Source organism: Salvelinus namaycush, unplaced genomic scaffold (genome assembly GCF_016432855.1).
Source record: "Salvelinus namaycush isolate Seneca unplaced genomic scaffold, SaNama_1.0 Scaffold1275, whole genome shotgun sequence".
NCBI classification, from domain to species: Eukaryota; Metazoa; Chordata; class Actinopteri; order Salmoniformes; family Salmonidae; genus Salvelinus; species Salvelinus namaycush.
The window spans coordinates 19,997-36,235 of record NW_024057981.1 but is presented as its reverse complement, the minus strand read 5'-3'; the positions used below and the strand labels follow the sequence as shown (position 1 = coordinate 36,235).

The 16,239-nt window shown below is 49.8% G+C and overlaps 1 protein-coding gene across 2 annotated transcripts in view; it reads left to right on the top strand.

Moving 5' to 3' along the window:
- Positions 1-16,239, top strand: part of LOC120036268 (pneumococcal serine-rich repeat protein-like) — a 41,613-nt gene that overhangs the window by 5,437 nt on the left and 19,937 nt on the right. For both annotated transcript variants that reach the window (XR_005474444.1, XM_038982744.1), the window contains exons 5-8: positions 2,835-2,947; positions 8,461-8,571; positions 8,696-8,772; positions 11,148-11,342. Coding sequence is in view for 1 of the 2 variants with exons in the window: in XM_038982744.1 (XP_038838672.1) it covers positions 2,835-2,947; positions 8,461-8,571; positions 8,696-8,772; positions 11,148-11,342 (496 nt within the window). In the remaining variant the exon portion in view is untranslated. The remainder of the gene's footprint in view (positions 1-2,834; positions 2,948-8,460; positions 8,572-8,695; positions 8,773-11,147; positions 11,343-16,239) is intronic.

Sequence of the window (16,239 nt, the reverse complement as noted above, 5' to 3'; positions counted from 1 at the left end):
TTACAAGACCACAAGTTCACCTGGATCATAACAGAAATCTGAAACGGTCCGTAGAGTAAATCCCCAGTCATGGTTTCAGGCCATCCCCAGTCATGGTTTCAGGCCATCCCCAGTCATGGTTTCAGGCCATCCCCAGTCATGGTTTCAGGCCATCCCCAGTCATGGTTTCAGGCCATCCCCAGTCATGGTTTCAGGCCATCCCCAGTCATGGTTTCAGGCCATCCCCAGTCATGGTTTCAGGCCATCCCCAGTCATGGTTTCAGGCCATCCCCAGTCATGGTTTCAGGCCATCCAATCAAATGTTATTTGTCACATGCACCGAATACAACAGGTGTAGACCTCACAGTGACATTCTTACTTACAAGCCATTAACCAACAATGCAGTTCAAGAAATAGAGTTAAGAAAATATTTACTAAATAAAGTAAAAAATGTAATAAAAAGTAACATAATACAATAACGAGGCTATATATGTGCTACCTGTTCCAGACCTGCTGTTTTCAACTCTCTAGAGACAGCAGGAGCGGTAGAGATACTCTGAATGATCGGCTATGAAAAGCCAACTGACATTTACTCCTGAGGTGCTGACCTGTTGCACCCTCGACAACCACTGTGATTATTATTATTTGACCCTGCTGGTCATTTATGAACATTTGAACATCTTGGCCATGTTCTGTTATAATCTCCACCCGGCACAGCCAGAAGAGGACTGGCCACCCCTCATAGCCTGGTTCCTCTCTAGGTTTCTTCCTAGGTTTTGGCCTTTCTAGGGAGTTTTTCCTAGCCACTGTGCTTCTACACCTGCATTGCTTGCTGTTTGGGGTTTTAGGCTGGGTTTCTGTACAGCACTTTGAGATATCCAGAACGCCGCAGCCCGTCTGGTGTTCAACCTTCCCAAGTTCTCTCACGTCACCCCGCTCCTCCGCTCTCTCCACTGGCTTCCAGTTGAAGCTCGCATCCGCTACAAGACCATGGTGCTTACCTACGGAGCTGTGAGGGGAACGGCACCTCCGTACCTTCAGGCTCTGATCAGGCCCTACACCCAAACAAGGGCACTGCGTTCATCCACCTCTGGCCTGCTCGCCTCCCTACCTCTGAGGAAGTACAGTTCCCGCTCAGCCCAGTCAAAACTGTTCGCTGCTCTGGCACCCCAATGGTGGAACAAACTCCCTCACGACGCCAGGTCAGCGGAGTCAATCACCACCTTCCGGAGACACCTGAAACCCCACCTCTTTAAGGAATACCTAGGATAGGATAAAGTAATCCTTCTAACCCCCCCCCCCCCCTAAAAGATTTAGATGCACTATTGTAAAGTGGCTGTTCCACTGGATATCATAAGGTGAATGCACCAATTTGTAAGTCGCTCTGGATAAGAGCGTCTGCTAAATGACTTAAATGTAAATGTAAATATCAGCTGATGTAAGAAGGGCTATATAAATAAATTTGATTTGATATACAGGGATTACCGGTTCTCAGACTATGTAAATAGTCTGGGTGGCCATTTGATTAATTGTTCAGCAGTGTTATAGCTTAGGGGTAGAAGTTGTTAATTAAGGAGCCTTTTGGACCTAGACTTGGCGCTCCGCTACCGCTTGCCGTGCGGCAGCAGAGAGAACAGTCTATGACTAGGGTGACTGGAGTCTTTGACCATTTGACTTGAAGTCTTTGACAATCATTAAGTGCCATTGATTTTTAACAGAAGGTTCAGTTTGTTATAGTCTATAACTTAAAAGATAATGAGGATTTACAATACCAGGAAGTCATGTTGTTGATCTGTACACTTGAAACAGAAAAAACACAAATGATTTGAGAGAAATGTCCATTTTATTAATCTGTGAAAGACAGTAGTGTTACGTTTCATCCTATTGTGACTAGATCTCTGTAGAATGACCATTCATAACTCATATAGCCCTCCCGGTTGGGCCACCTGACAGTTCCCTGGTACGATGATGACAAAACCCAAGAGAGAATTGAACTTTATTTTTTTTCTAGTGGTTGCTGCCGGTGAAAGGTTGAAAGCACAGAGGCTAGTGGAAAGGTCTCCCAATTGTAAATCAGTGATAAAAGTGGAACTATCCTTCAATAATGGGGGCATGAGTCTCTGTGTGGTCGAATAGTGCTTGGCCTGTGGGATCATTGTCATACCGTGACGTCCCAGCTGATTGGGTGATTAGTATTAGGCCGTGTTTGTTTTCTTTACAGCAAAAGCCCATGTAGAGTCAGGTCTATTACCTCCAGTTTTAATGCCACTCGCTCTCAGTAGAGAGTCAGACTAGTGTTTTTGAAGCAGGAGGATCAACAACATGACTGTCATGTGAGTTTTTTGTTCAATTCTTTGCCCAGAGAATTTACCATTTATCTGACAAATGTTTTTACTTTGAAGATGGTGAAGAATAATCGAATGCGATTGGAGTTTTTATTTTTTAAATTGATTGATCTTGAAGGAGTTGATTTGGTTAGAAAATACTTTTAATTCAAAATGTCTCCTGCTTTTCCAAAGACATGGCCGACCGTGCCGCTTGAGCTAAAACGGTAGTATTTAAACCTGTGAATGATCCTGCTAGGTGCCAACTAGCAGTCTTGTTTTATTCCACTGGACATTGATGACCAGGAAGTAGTCGTGTTGTCTGTGGCACGGTGGCAAAAAATGGAACACGGTGTTGAAAATGATAGTTGGCAGGGAAGAAATCTGTTTCCAAATTCATCACACATTTTTTCTGTTCCATATTAAACAAATATCTTTTATAGTCTGTGTCTGTATTGATAATATTCCCAGTATTCCCGCTGTTTGCCGATTTTAGTACAGAGTCATAGCTTTAATGCCTCTGTGTTCCAGTATAACGGATGAGGAGGTGATGAGCCCTGAGTTAGAGGTGAAGCCTGCTCTGATCCCCAGCATGTTCCCCCTCATCCCCCCCACACTGTACTTCAGCACTGCCAACCAGAGAGGTAAGACACCCCATCACTGCATTTTATAATGGTAGACTGCTTTAAGGGTATATCCCAAATGGCACCCTATTCCCTATGTAGTGCACTACTATAGACCAGAGCCCTATTCCCTATATAGTGCACTACTATAGACCAGAGCCCTATTCCCTATGTAGTGCCCTACGTTTGACCAGGGCCCTATTCCCTATATAGTGCACTACTATAGACCAGAGCCCTATTCCCTATGTAGTGCCCTACGTTTGACCAGGGCCCTATGGCACCCTATTCCCTATGTAGTGCACTACTTTAGACCAGGGCCCTATTCCCTATATAGTGCACTACTTTAGATCAGAACCCTATTCCCTATATAGTGCACTACTATAGACCAGAGTCCTATTCCCTATATAGTGTACTACTATAGACCAGAGCCCTGTTCCCTATATAGTGCACTACTTTAGACCAGGGCCCTATGGCACCCTATTCCCATTGTAGTGCACTACTTTAGACCAGCGCCCTATGGCACCCTATTCCCATTGTAGTGCACTACTTTAGACCAGCGCCCTATGGCACCCTATTCCCATTGTAGTGCACTACTTTAGACCAGGGCCCTATGGCACCCTATTCCCATTGTAGTGCACTACTTTAGACCAGCACCCTATGGCACCCTATTCCCATTGTAGTGCACTACTTTAGACCAGCGCCCTATGGCACCCTATTCCCATTGTAGTGCACTACTTTAGACCAGCGCTCATAGGATGCCATTTGGGAAGCAGCTAATTAACTGCTTGACAATGTTGGACTGCTTTAGAATTTTTGGGGAAAATATATATATTTTATTTCACCTTTATTTAACCAGGTAGGCTAGTTGAGAACAAGTTCTCATTTACAACTGCGACCTGGCCAAGATAAAGCAAAGCAGTGCGAAACAAACAACAACACAGAGTTACACATGGAATAAACAAACATACAGTCAATAATACAGTAGAAAAGTCTATGTACAGTGTGTGTAAAAAGTATTTCCTTCCAATTCTATCCAAGTATGAGTCCTATCCCTCCCAGTAGGGAGACTGCTGCCTCTAGTCCTATCCCTCCCAGTAGGGAGACTGCTGCCTCTAGTCCTATCCCTCCCAGTAGGGAGACTGCTGCCTCTAGTCCTATCCCTCCCAGTAGGGAGACTGCTGCCTCTAGTCCTATCCCTCCCAGTAGGGAGACTGCTGCCTCTAGTCCTATCCCTCCCAGTAGGGAGACTGCTGCCTCTAGTCCTATCCCTCCCAGTAGAAAGACTGCTGCCTGTAGTCATATCCCTCCCAGTAGGGAGACTGCTGCCTCTAGTCCTATCCCTCCCAGTAGGGAGACTGCTGCCTGTAGTCATATCCCTCCCAGTAGGGAGACTGCTGCCTCTAGTCCTATCCCTCCCAGTAGGGAGACTACTGCCTCTAGTCCTATCCCTCCCAGTAGGGAGACTGCTGCCTCTAGTCCTATCCCTCCCAGTAGAAAGACTGCTGCCTCTAGTCCTATCCCTCCCAGTAGGGAGACTGCTGCCTCTAGTCCTATCCCTCCCAGTAGGGAGACTGCTGCCTCTAGTCCTATCCCTCCCAGTAGGGAGACTGCTGCCTCTAGTCCTATCCCTCCCAGTAGGGAGACTACTGCCTCTAGTCCTATCCCTCCCAGTAGGGAGACTGCTGCCTCTAGTCCTATCCCTCCCAGTAGAAAGACTGCTGCCTCTAGTCCTATCCCTCCCAGTAGGGAGACTGCTGCCTGTAGTCCTATCCCTCCCAGTAGAGACTGCTGCCTGTAGTCCTATCCCTCCCAGTAGAGACTGCTGCCTCTAGTCCTATCCCTCCCAGTAGAAAGACTGCTGCCTCTAGTCCTATCCCTCCCAGTAGGGAGACTGCTGCCTGTAGTCCTATCCCTCCCAGTAGAGACTGCTGCCTCTAGTCCTATCCCTCCCAGTAGAAAGACTGCTGCCTCTAGTCCTATCCCTCCCAGTAGGGAGACTGCTGCCTGTAGTCCTATCCCTCCCAGTAGAGACTGCTGCCTGTAGTCCTATCCCTCCCAGTAGGGAGACTGCTGCCTGTAGTCCTATCCCTCCCAGTAGGGAGACTGCTGCCTCTAGTCCTATCCCTCCCAGTAGAGACTGCTGCCTGTAGTCATATCCCTCCCAGTAGGGAGACTGCTGCCTCTAGTCCTATCCCTCCCAGTAGGGAGACTGCTGCCTGTAGTCCTATCCCTCCCAGTAGGGAGACTGCTGCCTCTAGTCCTATCCCTCCCAGTAGGGAGACTGCTGCCTCTAGTCCTATCCCTCCCAGTAGGGAGACTGCTGCCTCTAGTCCTATCCCTCCCAGTAGGGAGACTGCTGCCTCTAGTCCTATCCCTCCCAGTAGGGAGACTGCTGCCTGTAGTCCTATCCCTCCCAGTAGAGAGACTGCTGCCTGTAGTCCTATCCCTCCCAGTAGAGAGACTGCTGCCTGTAGTCCTATCCCTCCCAGTAGGGAGACTGCTGCCTCTAGTCCTATCCCTCCCAGTAGAAAGACTGCTGCCTGTAGTCCTATCCCTCCCAGTAGGGAGACTGCTGCCTGTAGTCCTATCCCTCCCAGTAGAAAGACTGCTGCCTCTAGTCCTATCCCTCCCAGTAGGGAGACTGCTGCCTGTAGTCCTATCCCTCCCAGTAGGGAGACTGCTGCCTGTAGTCCTATCCCTCCCAGTAGGGAGACTGCTGCCTCTAGTCCTATCCCTCCCAGTAGGGAGACTGCTGCCTCTAGTCCTATCCCTCCCAGTAGAGACTGCTGCCTCTAGTCCTATCCCTCCCAGTAGGGAGACTGCTGCCTCTAGTCCTATCCCTCCCAGTAGAAAGACTGCTGCCTCTAGTCCTATCCCTCCCAGTAGGGAGACTGCTGCCTGTAGTCCTATCCCTCCCAGTAGGGAGACTGCTGCCTGTAGTCCTATCCCTCCCAGTAGAAAGACTGCTGCCTCTAGTCCTATCCCTCCCAGTAGAGACTGCTGCCTCTAGTCCTATCCCTCCCAGTAGGGAGACTGCTGCCTCTAGTCCTATCCCTCCCAGTAGGGAGACTGCTGCCTCTAGTCCTATCCCTCCCAGTAGGGAGACTGCTGCCTCTAGTCCTATCCCTCCCAGTAGAGAGACTGCTGCCTCTAGTCCTATCCCTCCCAGTAGGGAGACTGCTGCCTCTAGTCCTATCCCTCCCAGTAGGGAGACTGCTGCCTCTAGTCCTATCCCTCCCAGTAGGGAGACTGCTGCCTCTAGTCCTATCCCTCCCAGTAGGGAGACTGCTGCCTCTAGTCCTATCCCTCCCAGTAGGGAGACTGCTGCCTCTAGTCCTATCCCTCCCAGTAGAAAGACTGCTGCCTCTAGTCATATCCCTCCCAGTAGGGAGACTGCTGCCTGTAGTCCTATCCCTCCCAGTAGAAAGACTGCTGCCTCTAGTCCTATCCCTCCCAGTAGAGACTGCTGCCTCTAGTCCTATCCCTCCCAGTAGGAGACTGCTGCCTCTAGTCCTATCCCTCCCAGTAGGGAGACTGCTGCCTCTAGTCCTATCCCTCCCAGTAGGGAGACTGCTGCCTCTAGTCCTATCCCTCCCAGTAGGGAGACTGCTGCCTGTAGTCCTATCCCTCCCAGTAGAAAGACTGCTGCCTCTAGTCCTATCCCTCCCAGTAGGGAGACTGCTGCCTGTAGTCCTATCCCTCCCAGTAGGGAGACTGCTGCCTGTAGTCCTATCCCTCCCAGTAGGGAGACTGCTGCCTCTAGTCCTATCCCTCCCAGTAGGGAGACTGCTGCCTCTAGTCCTATCCCTCCCAGTAGGGAGACTGCTGCCTCTAGTCCTATCCCTCCCAGTAGGGAGACTGCTGCCTCTAGTCCTATCCCTCCCAGTAGAAAGACTGCTGCCTGTAGTCCTATCCCTCCCAGTAGAAAGACTGCTGCCTCTAGTCCTATCCCTCCCAGTAGAAAGACTGCTGCCTCTAGTCCTATCCCTCCCAGTAGAGAGACTGCTGCCTCTAGTCCTATCCCTCCCAGTAGGGAGACTGCTGCCTCTAGTCCTACTCCTCCCAGTAGGGAGACTGCTGCCTCTAGTCCTACTCCTCCCAGCAGGGAGACTGCTGCCTCTAGTCCTATCCCTCCCAGTAGGGAGACTGCTGCCTCTAGTCCTATCCCTCCCAGTAGGGAGACTGCTGCCTCTAGTCATATCCCTCCCAGTAGGGAGACTGCTGCCTCTAGTCCTATCCCTCCCAGTAGGGAGACTGCTGCCTGTAGTCCTATCCCTCCCAGTAGAAAGACTGCTGCCTCTAGTCCTATCCCTCCCAGTAGAAAGACTGCTGCCTCTAGTCCTATCCCTCCCAGTAGAAAGACTGCTGCCTCTAGTCCTATCCCTCCCAGTAGGGAGACTGCTGCCTCTAGTCCTATCCCTCCCAGTAGGGAGACTGCTGCCTCTAGTCCTATCCCTCCCAGTAGGGAGACTGCTGCCTCTAGTCCTATCCCTCCCAGTAGGGAGACTGCTGCCTCTAGTCCTATCCCTCCCAGTAGGGAGACTGCTGCCTCTAGTCCTATCCCTCCCAGTAGGGAGACTGCTGCCTCTAGTCCTATCCCTCCCAGTAGGGAGACTACTGCCTCTAGTCATATCCCTCCCAGTAGGGAGACTGCTGCCTCTAGTCCTATCCCTCCCAGTAGAGAGACTGCTGCCTCTAGTCATATCCCTCCCAGTAGAGAGACTGCTGCCTCTAGTCCTATCCCTCCCAGTAGGGAGACTGCTGCCTCTAGTCCTATCCCTCCCAGTAGGGAGACTGCTGCCTCTAGTCCTATCCCTCCCAGTAGGGAGACTACTGCCTCTAGTCATATCCCTCCCAGTAGAAAGACTGCTGCCTCTAGTCCTATCCCTCCCAGTAGGGAGACTGCTGCCTGTAGTCCTATCCCTCCCAGTAGGGAGACTGCTGCCTCTAGTCATATCCCTCCCAGTAGGGAGACTGCTGCCTCTAGTCATATCCCTCCCAGTAGGGAGACTGCTGCCTCTAGTCATATCCCTCCCAGTAGAGAGACTGCTGCCTCTAGTCATATCCCTCCCAGTAGAGAGACTGCTGCCTCTAGTCATATCCCTCCCAGTAGGGAGACTACTGCCTCTAGTCATATCCCTCCCAGTAGGGAGACTGCTGCCTCTAGTCATATCCCTCCCAGTAGGGAGACTGCTGCCTCTAGTCATATCCCTCCCAGTAGAGACTGCTGCCTCTAGTCATATCCCTCCCAGTAGGGAGACTACTGCCTCTAGTCATATCCCTCCCAGTAGGGAGACTGCTGCCTCTAGTCATATCCCTCCCAGTAGGGAGACTGCTGCCTCTAGTCATATCCCTCCCAGTAGGGAGACTGCTGCCTCTAGCCCTATAGATAGCTCTATTGTATATAATTTGAATCCAAATGACACCCTTCTCTCTTCATAGTGCACTACTTTCTACCAGGGCCTGTAGGGAATGTGCTTCCATTTGGGACTCATCCCTAGTCCTATTCCTGTAGCTGTATTGTGTTGTTTCAGTGGAGCCCCTGCCACCAGAACAGAGGAAGCTGCTCAAATGGAAGATGAGCACTGTGACTCCCAACATCGTCAAACACACCATCGCCAGGTCACACTTTAAAGTCACCAAGAGTGAGTTCCTTAAGGGGGTTTCAAATCCCTCCGTCTTGCCTATTTGACATTTTAAAGACGTCTTTTTTTTTTAAATTTCTGTTCATATTTGTGTAAAACGTTAATAAAGTTGTTGTTGTTGCAGAAAGTCATGATTGGCTTGGCTGCTGGGGTCACCATATGAAGTCCCCTGGGTTCAAGGCCATCAGGGAATACCAGAAGGTAAGCTAGATAGGGCTGGGAACAGGGTTGGAAATTAACACCTGCCACTCGCTAAATATGGGTCGATTTTGTCATCTACTATTCATGAACTTTTAGTCATTTGTTATCGTTAAAAAACACTCATACTTTCATTGTTCTAGATTTATTTGCGTACGTCTACATTTCTATTTAAGAGAACATCGTGTACTCGTCGTAAAGCACGTGTGAGTGAGGTCCTAAACTCTGATAATAAGGAAGCTGTAAAAATTCAGCCTTTTGTTGCAGGGCACTTTTATTGATTTATTGATGTTCAGTTGTACAACTGTTTTCACTATTGTATCTAAAATGATTTATTTTAACATACATTGATTAAATTAAGTAAATCACAAAAATGAAATTAAGAAATATACTCGATTAACGTCTTACTTGAAATACCTTTTTTTTTTGTTTTAGAAAAACAGCATGCTCATCTTTTTTTTTTTTTTTCTTTGTGTAATTTATGGAGAAAAATATTTTGGCTGGTTAAAAAATCTGAGTGGCTGGTGGATGTATTTGTATCTATCTGCCACAGTGGCTGGTGGACCATAACGTTTCCTACCCCGGCTGGGATTTGCCAGGGACCTCACGATATGATATTATCATGATACTGGTGCTGATTCGATATGTATTGATATTCTATACTGTGATTTTATTGCGATTTTGATATTCTAAACATATTGCTCCCCATACAGTGCATTTGGAAAGTATTCAGACCCCTTGACTTTTTCCACATTTTGTTACACTACAGCCTTATTCTAAAATTGATTAAATCGTTTTTTCCCCTCATCATTCTAAACACAATATCCCATAATGACATCACAATACCCTATAATGACATCACAATACCCTATAATGACATCACAATACCCTATAATGACATCACAATACCCCATAATGACATCACAATACCCCATAATGACATCACAATACCCTATAATGACAAATCAAACTGTTTTTTAGAAATGTTTGCAAATGTATGAAAACCTTATCACATTTACATAAGTATTCAGACCCTTTACTCAGTACTCTGTTGAAGCACCTTTGGCAGCGATTACAGCCTCGAGTCTTCTTGGGTATGACGCTACAAGCTTGGCACACCTGTATTTGGAGAGTTTCTCCCATTCCTTCTCTGCAGATCCTCTCGAGCTCTGTCAGGTTGGATGGGGAGCGTTGCTGCACAGCTATTTTCAGGTCTCTCCAGAGATGTTTGATCGGGTTCAAGTCCGGGCTCTGGCTGGGCCACTCAAGGACATTCAGAGACTTGTCCTGAAGCCACTCCTGTGTTGTCTTGGCTGTGTGATTAGGGTTGTTGTCCTGTTGGAAGGTGAACCAGAGAATCTTGTTTCTCATGGTCTGAGAGTCCTTTGGGTGCTTTTTGGCAAACTCCAAGCGGGCTGTCATGTGCCTTTTACTGAGGAGTGGCTTCCATCTGGCCACTCTACCATAAAGGCCTGATTGGTGGAGTGCTGCAGAGATGATTGTCCTTCTGGAAGGCTCGCCCATCTCCACAGAGAAACTCTGGAGGTCTGTCAGAGTGATCATCGGGTTCTTGGTCACCTCCCTGACCAAGGCCCTTCTCCTCTGATTGCTCAGTTTGGCCAGGCGGCCAGCTCTAGGAAGAGTCTTGATGTTTCCAAACTTCTTCCATTCAAGAATGATGGAGGCCACTTTGTTCTTGGGGACCTTCAATGCTGCAGAAATGTTTTGGTACCTTTCCCCAGATCTGTGCCTCGACACAATCCTGTCTCGGAGCTCTACGGACAATTCCATGGGTTGGTTTTTGCTCAGACATGCACTGTCAACTGTGGGACCTTATATAGACAGGTGACAGCCTTTCCAAATCATGTCCAATCAATTGAATTTACCACAGGTGGACTCCAATCAAGTCGTAGAAACATCTCAAGGGTGATTCATGGAAACAGGATGCACCTGAGCTCAATTTTAAGTCTCATAGAAAAGGGTCTGAGTACTAAATAAGGTATTTCTGTTTTTTACTTTGAATACATTTGCAAAATTATGGGTTATAGTGTGTAGATTGATGAGTGAAAATGTTTATTTAATCCGCTTTAGAATAAGGCTGTAAATCCTTTATGAATCCGCTGTATGTCTGCTGCGGAGAGACGAGAGAGATGTGTTTTTATCATTCATGGAAATAAAATTGCTTAAAAGAAATTGGCTCCATATTTAAAAAGAATCAATGAAGCGATAATGCTAGCCTGGTCCCAGATCATTTTGTGCCATATTGCCAACTCCTAGGGATCTGGGACCAGATAAAAGCACCAGCTAAACAAGAATCATATTGATTATTATTGATTCGATCTGCATTATTGACTTGTCTCTCTGTGTGTTCTCTCTAGTTAAACCACTTCCCCGGCTCGTTCCAGATCGGTCGTAAAGACCGTCTGTGGAGGAACCTGTCTAAGATGCAGGCTCAGTTTGGTAAGAGGGAATTCAGCTTCTTCCCTCGCTCCTTCGTTCTTCCTCAGGACATCAAGCTGCTGAAGAAAGCCTGGGAGGACAGTGGTAGCAGGCAGAAATGGATCATCAAGCCGGTAGGTAGATAGTATATCTAAATCAGTTTTGGGCTGTGTCTGAAATGGCTTCCATTTCCTGGTGACGGTGCATTTCTCCTGGCTTCCGTTGCCTGGTGACGGTGCATTTCTCCTGGCTTCCGTTGCCTGGTGACGGTGCATTTCTCCTGGCTTCCGTTGCCTGGTGACGGTGCATTTCTCCTGGCTTCCGTTGCCTGGTGACGGTGCATTTCTCCTGGCTTCCGTTGCCTGGTGACGGTGCATTTCTCCTGGCTTCCGTTGCCTGGTGACGGTGCATTTCTCCTGGCTTCCGTTGCCTGGTGACGGTGCATTTCTCCTGGCTTCCGTTGCCTGGTGACGGTGCATTTCTCCTGGCTTCTGTTCCCTGGTGACGGTGCATTTCTCCTGGCTTCCGTTCCCTGGTGACGGTGCATTTCTCCTGGCTTCCGTTGCCTGGTGACGGTGCATTTCTCCTGGCTTCCGTTGCCTGGTGACGGTGCATTTCTCCTGGCTTCCGTTGCCTGGTGACGGTGCATTTCTCCTGGCTTCCGTTGCCTGGTGACGGTGCATTTCTCCTGGCTTCCGTTGCCTGGTGACGGTGCATTTCTCCTGGCTTCCGTTGCCTGGTGACGGTGCATTTCTCCTGGCTTCCGTTGCCTGGTGACGGTGCATTTCTCCTGGCTTCCGTTGCCTGGTGACGGTGCATTTCTCCTGGCTTCCGTTGCCTGGTGATGGTGCATTTCTCCTGGCTTCCGTTCCCTGGTGACGGTGCATTTCTCCTGGCTTCCGTTGCCTGGTGACGGTGCATTTCTCCTGGCTTCCGTTCCCTGGTGACGGTGCATTTCTCCTGGCTTCCGTTGCCTGGTGACGGTGCATTTCTCCTGGCTTCCGTTGCCTGGTGACGGTGCATTTCTCCTGGCTTCCGTTCCCTGGTGACGGTGCATTTCTCCTGGCTTCCGTTGCCTGGTGACGGTGCATTTCTCCTGGCTTCCGTTGCCTGGTGACGGTGCATTTCTCCTGGCTTCCGTTCCCTGGTGACGGTGCATTTCTCCTGGCTTCCGTTCCCTGGTGACGGTGCATTTCTCCTGGCTTCCGTTCCCTGGTGACGGTGCATTTCTCCTGGCTTCCGTTCCCTGGTGACGGTGCATTTCTCCTGGCTTCCGTTCCCTGGTGACGGTGCATTTCTCCTGGCTTCTGTTGCCTGGTGACGGTGCATTTCTCCTGGCTTCCGTTGCCTGGTGACGGTGCATTTCTCCTGGCTTCCGTTGCCTGGTGACGGTGCATTTCTCCTGGCTTCCGTCTCCTGGCTTCCGTTCCCTGGTGACGGTGCATTTCTCCTGGCTTCCGTTCCCTGGTGACGGTGCATTTCTCCTGGCTTCCGTTGCCTGGTGACGGTGCATTTCTCCTGGCTTCCGTTGCCTGGTGACGGTGCATTTCTCCTGGCTTCCTTTGCCTGGTGACGGTGCATTTCTCCTGGCTTCCGTTGCCTGGTGACGGTGCATTTCTCCTGGCTTCCGTTGCCTGGTGACGGTGCATTTCTCCTGGCTTCCGTTGCCTGGTGACGGTGCATTTCTCCTGGGTTTGGACCTTTCTGTTTCACTTAAGTCTAAGGATGTGTCCGAAATGACACTTCCCTATATAGTGCGCTACTTTTAGCTCTGGTTCTAGGGAATAATGGCATTTGGGACATACCCTTGATGTAGGGGATGTGTGTTGGTACTGGTGGTGTAGGGGATGTGTGTTGGTACTGGCGGTATAGGGGATGTGTGTTGGTACTGGCGGTATAGGGGATGTGTGTTGGTACTGGCGGTGTAGGGGATGTGTGTTGGTACTGGCGGTATAGGGGATGTGTGTTGGTATAGGGGATGTGTGTTGGTACTGGCGGTATAGGGGATGTGTATTGGTACTGGCGGTATAGGGGATGTGTATTGGTGCTGGCGGTATAGGGGATGTGTGTTGGTACTGGCGGTATAGGGGATGTGTGTTGGTACTGGTGGTATAGGGGATGTGTGTTGGTACTGGCTGTATATGGGATGTGTATTGGTACTGGTGGTATAGGGGATGTGTGTTGGTACTGGCGGTGTAGTGGATGTGTGTTGGTACTGGCGGTGTAGTGGATGTGTGTTGGTACTGGCGGTATAGGGGATGTGTATTGGTACTGGCGGTGTAGGGGATGTGTGTTGGTACTGGCGGTATAGGGGATGTGTGTTGGTATAGGGGATGTGTGTTGGTACTGGCGGTATAGGGGATGTGTATTGGTACTGGCGGTATAGGGGATGTGTGTTGGTTCTGGCGGTGTAGGGGATGTGTGTTGGTACTGGCGGTGTAGGGGATGTGTGTTGGTACTGGCGGTATAGGGGATGTGTATTGGTACTGGCGGTATAGGGGATGTGTGTTGGTTCTGGCGGTGTAGGGGATGTGTGTTGGTACTGGCGGTGTAGGGGATGTGTGTTGGTACTGGCGGTATAGGGGATGTGTGTTGGTATAGGGGATGTGTGTTGGTACTGGCGGTATAGGGGATGTGTATTGGTACTGGCGGTATAGGGGATGTGTATTGGTGCTGGCGGTGTAGTGGATGTGTGTTGGTACTGGCTGTATAGTGGATGTATTGGGATGTGTATTGGTACTGGCGGTATAGGGGATGTGTGTTGGTTCTGGCGGTATAGGGGATGTGTGTTGGTACTGGCGGTGTAGGGGATGTGTGTTGGTACTGGTGGTATAGGGGATGTGTGTTGGTACTGGCGGTATAGGGGATGTGTGTTGGTACTGGCGGTATAAGAGATGTATGTTGGTATAGGGGATGTGTGTTGGTACTGGCGGTATAGGGGATGTGTGTTGGTACTGGTGGTGTAGGGGATGTGTGTTGGTACTGGTGGTGTAGGGGATGTGTGTTGGTACTGGCAGTATAGGGGATGTGTATTGGTACTGGCGGTATAGGGGATGTGTGTTGGTACTGGCGGTGTAGGGGATGTGTGTTGGTACTGGCGGTATAGGGGATGTGTATTGGTACTGGTGGTATAGGGGATGTGTGTTGGTACTGGCGGTATAGGGGATGTGTGTTGGTACTGGTGGTATAGGGGATGTGTGTTGGTACTGGCGGTATAGGGGATGTGTATTGGTACTGGCGGTATAGGGGATGTGTATTGGTACTGGCGGTGTAGGGGATGTGTATTGGTACTGGCGGTATAGGGGATGTGTATTGGTGCTGGCGGTATAGGGGATGTGTATTGGTGCTGGCGGTATAGGGGATGTGTATTGGTGCTGGCGGTATAGGGGATGTGTGTTGGTACTGGCGGTGTAGTGGATGTGTGTTGGTGCTGGCGGTGTAGGGGATGTGTATTGGTACTGGCGGTATAGGGGATGTGTATTGGTACTGGCGGTATAGGGGATGTGTGTTGGTATAGGGGATGTGTGTTGGTACTGGCGGTATAGGGGATGTGTGTTGGTACTGGCGGTATAGGGGATGTGTGTTGGTACTGGCGGTATAGGGGATGTGTGTTGGTACTGGCGGTATAGGGGATGTGTATTGGTACTGGCGGTATAGGGGATGTGTGTTGGTATAGGGGATGTGTGTTGGTACTGGCGGTATAGGGGATGTGTGTTGGTACTGGCTGTATAGGGGATGTGTGTCGGTACTGGCTGTGTAGGGGATGTGTGTTGGTACTGGCGGTGTAGTGGATGTGTGTTGGTACTGGCGGTATAGGGGATGTGTATTGGTACTGGCGGTATAGGGGATGTGTGTTGGTATAGGGGATGTGTGTTGGTACTGGCGGTATAGGGGATGTGTGTTGGTACTGGCGGTATAGGGGATGTGTATTGGTACTGGCGGTATAGGGGATGTGTATTGGTACTGGCGGTATAGGGGATGTGTGTTGGTATAGGGGATGTGTGTTGGTACTGGCGGTATAGGGGATGTGTGTTGGTACTGGCGGTATAGGGAATGTGTGTTGGTACTGGCGGTGTAGGGGATGTGTGTTGGTACTGGCTGTTTAGGGGATGTGTGTTGGTACTGGCGGTATAGGGGATGTGTATTGGTACTGGTGGTATAGGGGATGTGTGTTGGTACTGGCTGTATATGGGATGTGTATTGGTACTGGCGGTATAGGGGATGTATGTTGGTACTGGCGGTGTAGGGGATGTGTGTTGGTAAAGGGGATGTGTGTTGGTACTGGCGGTATAGGGGATGTATGTTGGTACTGGCGGTGTAGGGGATGTGGGTTGGTAAAGGGGATGTGTGTTGGTACTGGCGGTATAGGGGATGTGTATTGGTACTGGCGGTATAGGGGATGTGTATTGGTACTGGCGGTATAGGGGATGTGTATTGGTGCTGGCGGTATAGGGGATGTGTGTTGGTACTGGCGGTATAGGGGATGTGTATTGGTACTGGTGGTATAGGGGATGTGTGTTGGTACTGGCTGTATATGGGATGTGTATTGGTACTGGCGGTATAGGGGATGTGTGTTGGTACTGGCGGTATAAGAGATGTGTGTTGGTACTGGCGGTGTAGTGGATGTGTGTTGGTACTGGTGGTATAAGGGATGTGTGTTGGTACTGGCGGTATAGGGGATGTGTGTTGGTACTGGCGGTGTAGGGGATGTGTGTTGGTACTGGCGGTGTAGGGGATGTGTGTTGGTAAAGGGAATGTGTGTTGGTACTGGCAGTATAGGGGATGTGTATTGGTACTGGCGGTTTAGGGGATGTGTGTTGGTACTGGCGGTATAGGGGATGTGTTGGTACTGGCGGTATAGTGGGTGTGTATTGGTACTGGCGATGTAGGGGATGTGTGTTGGTACTGGCGGTGTAGGGGATGTGTGTTGGTATAGGGGATGTGTATTGGTACTGGCGGTATAGGGGATGTGTGTTGGTACTGGCGGTGTAGGGGATGTGTGTTGGTACTGGCGGTGTAGGGGATGTGTGT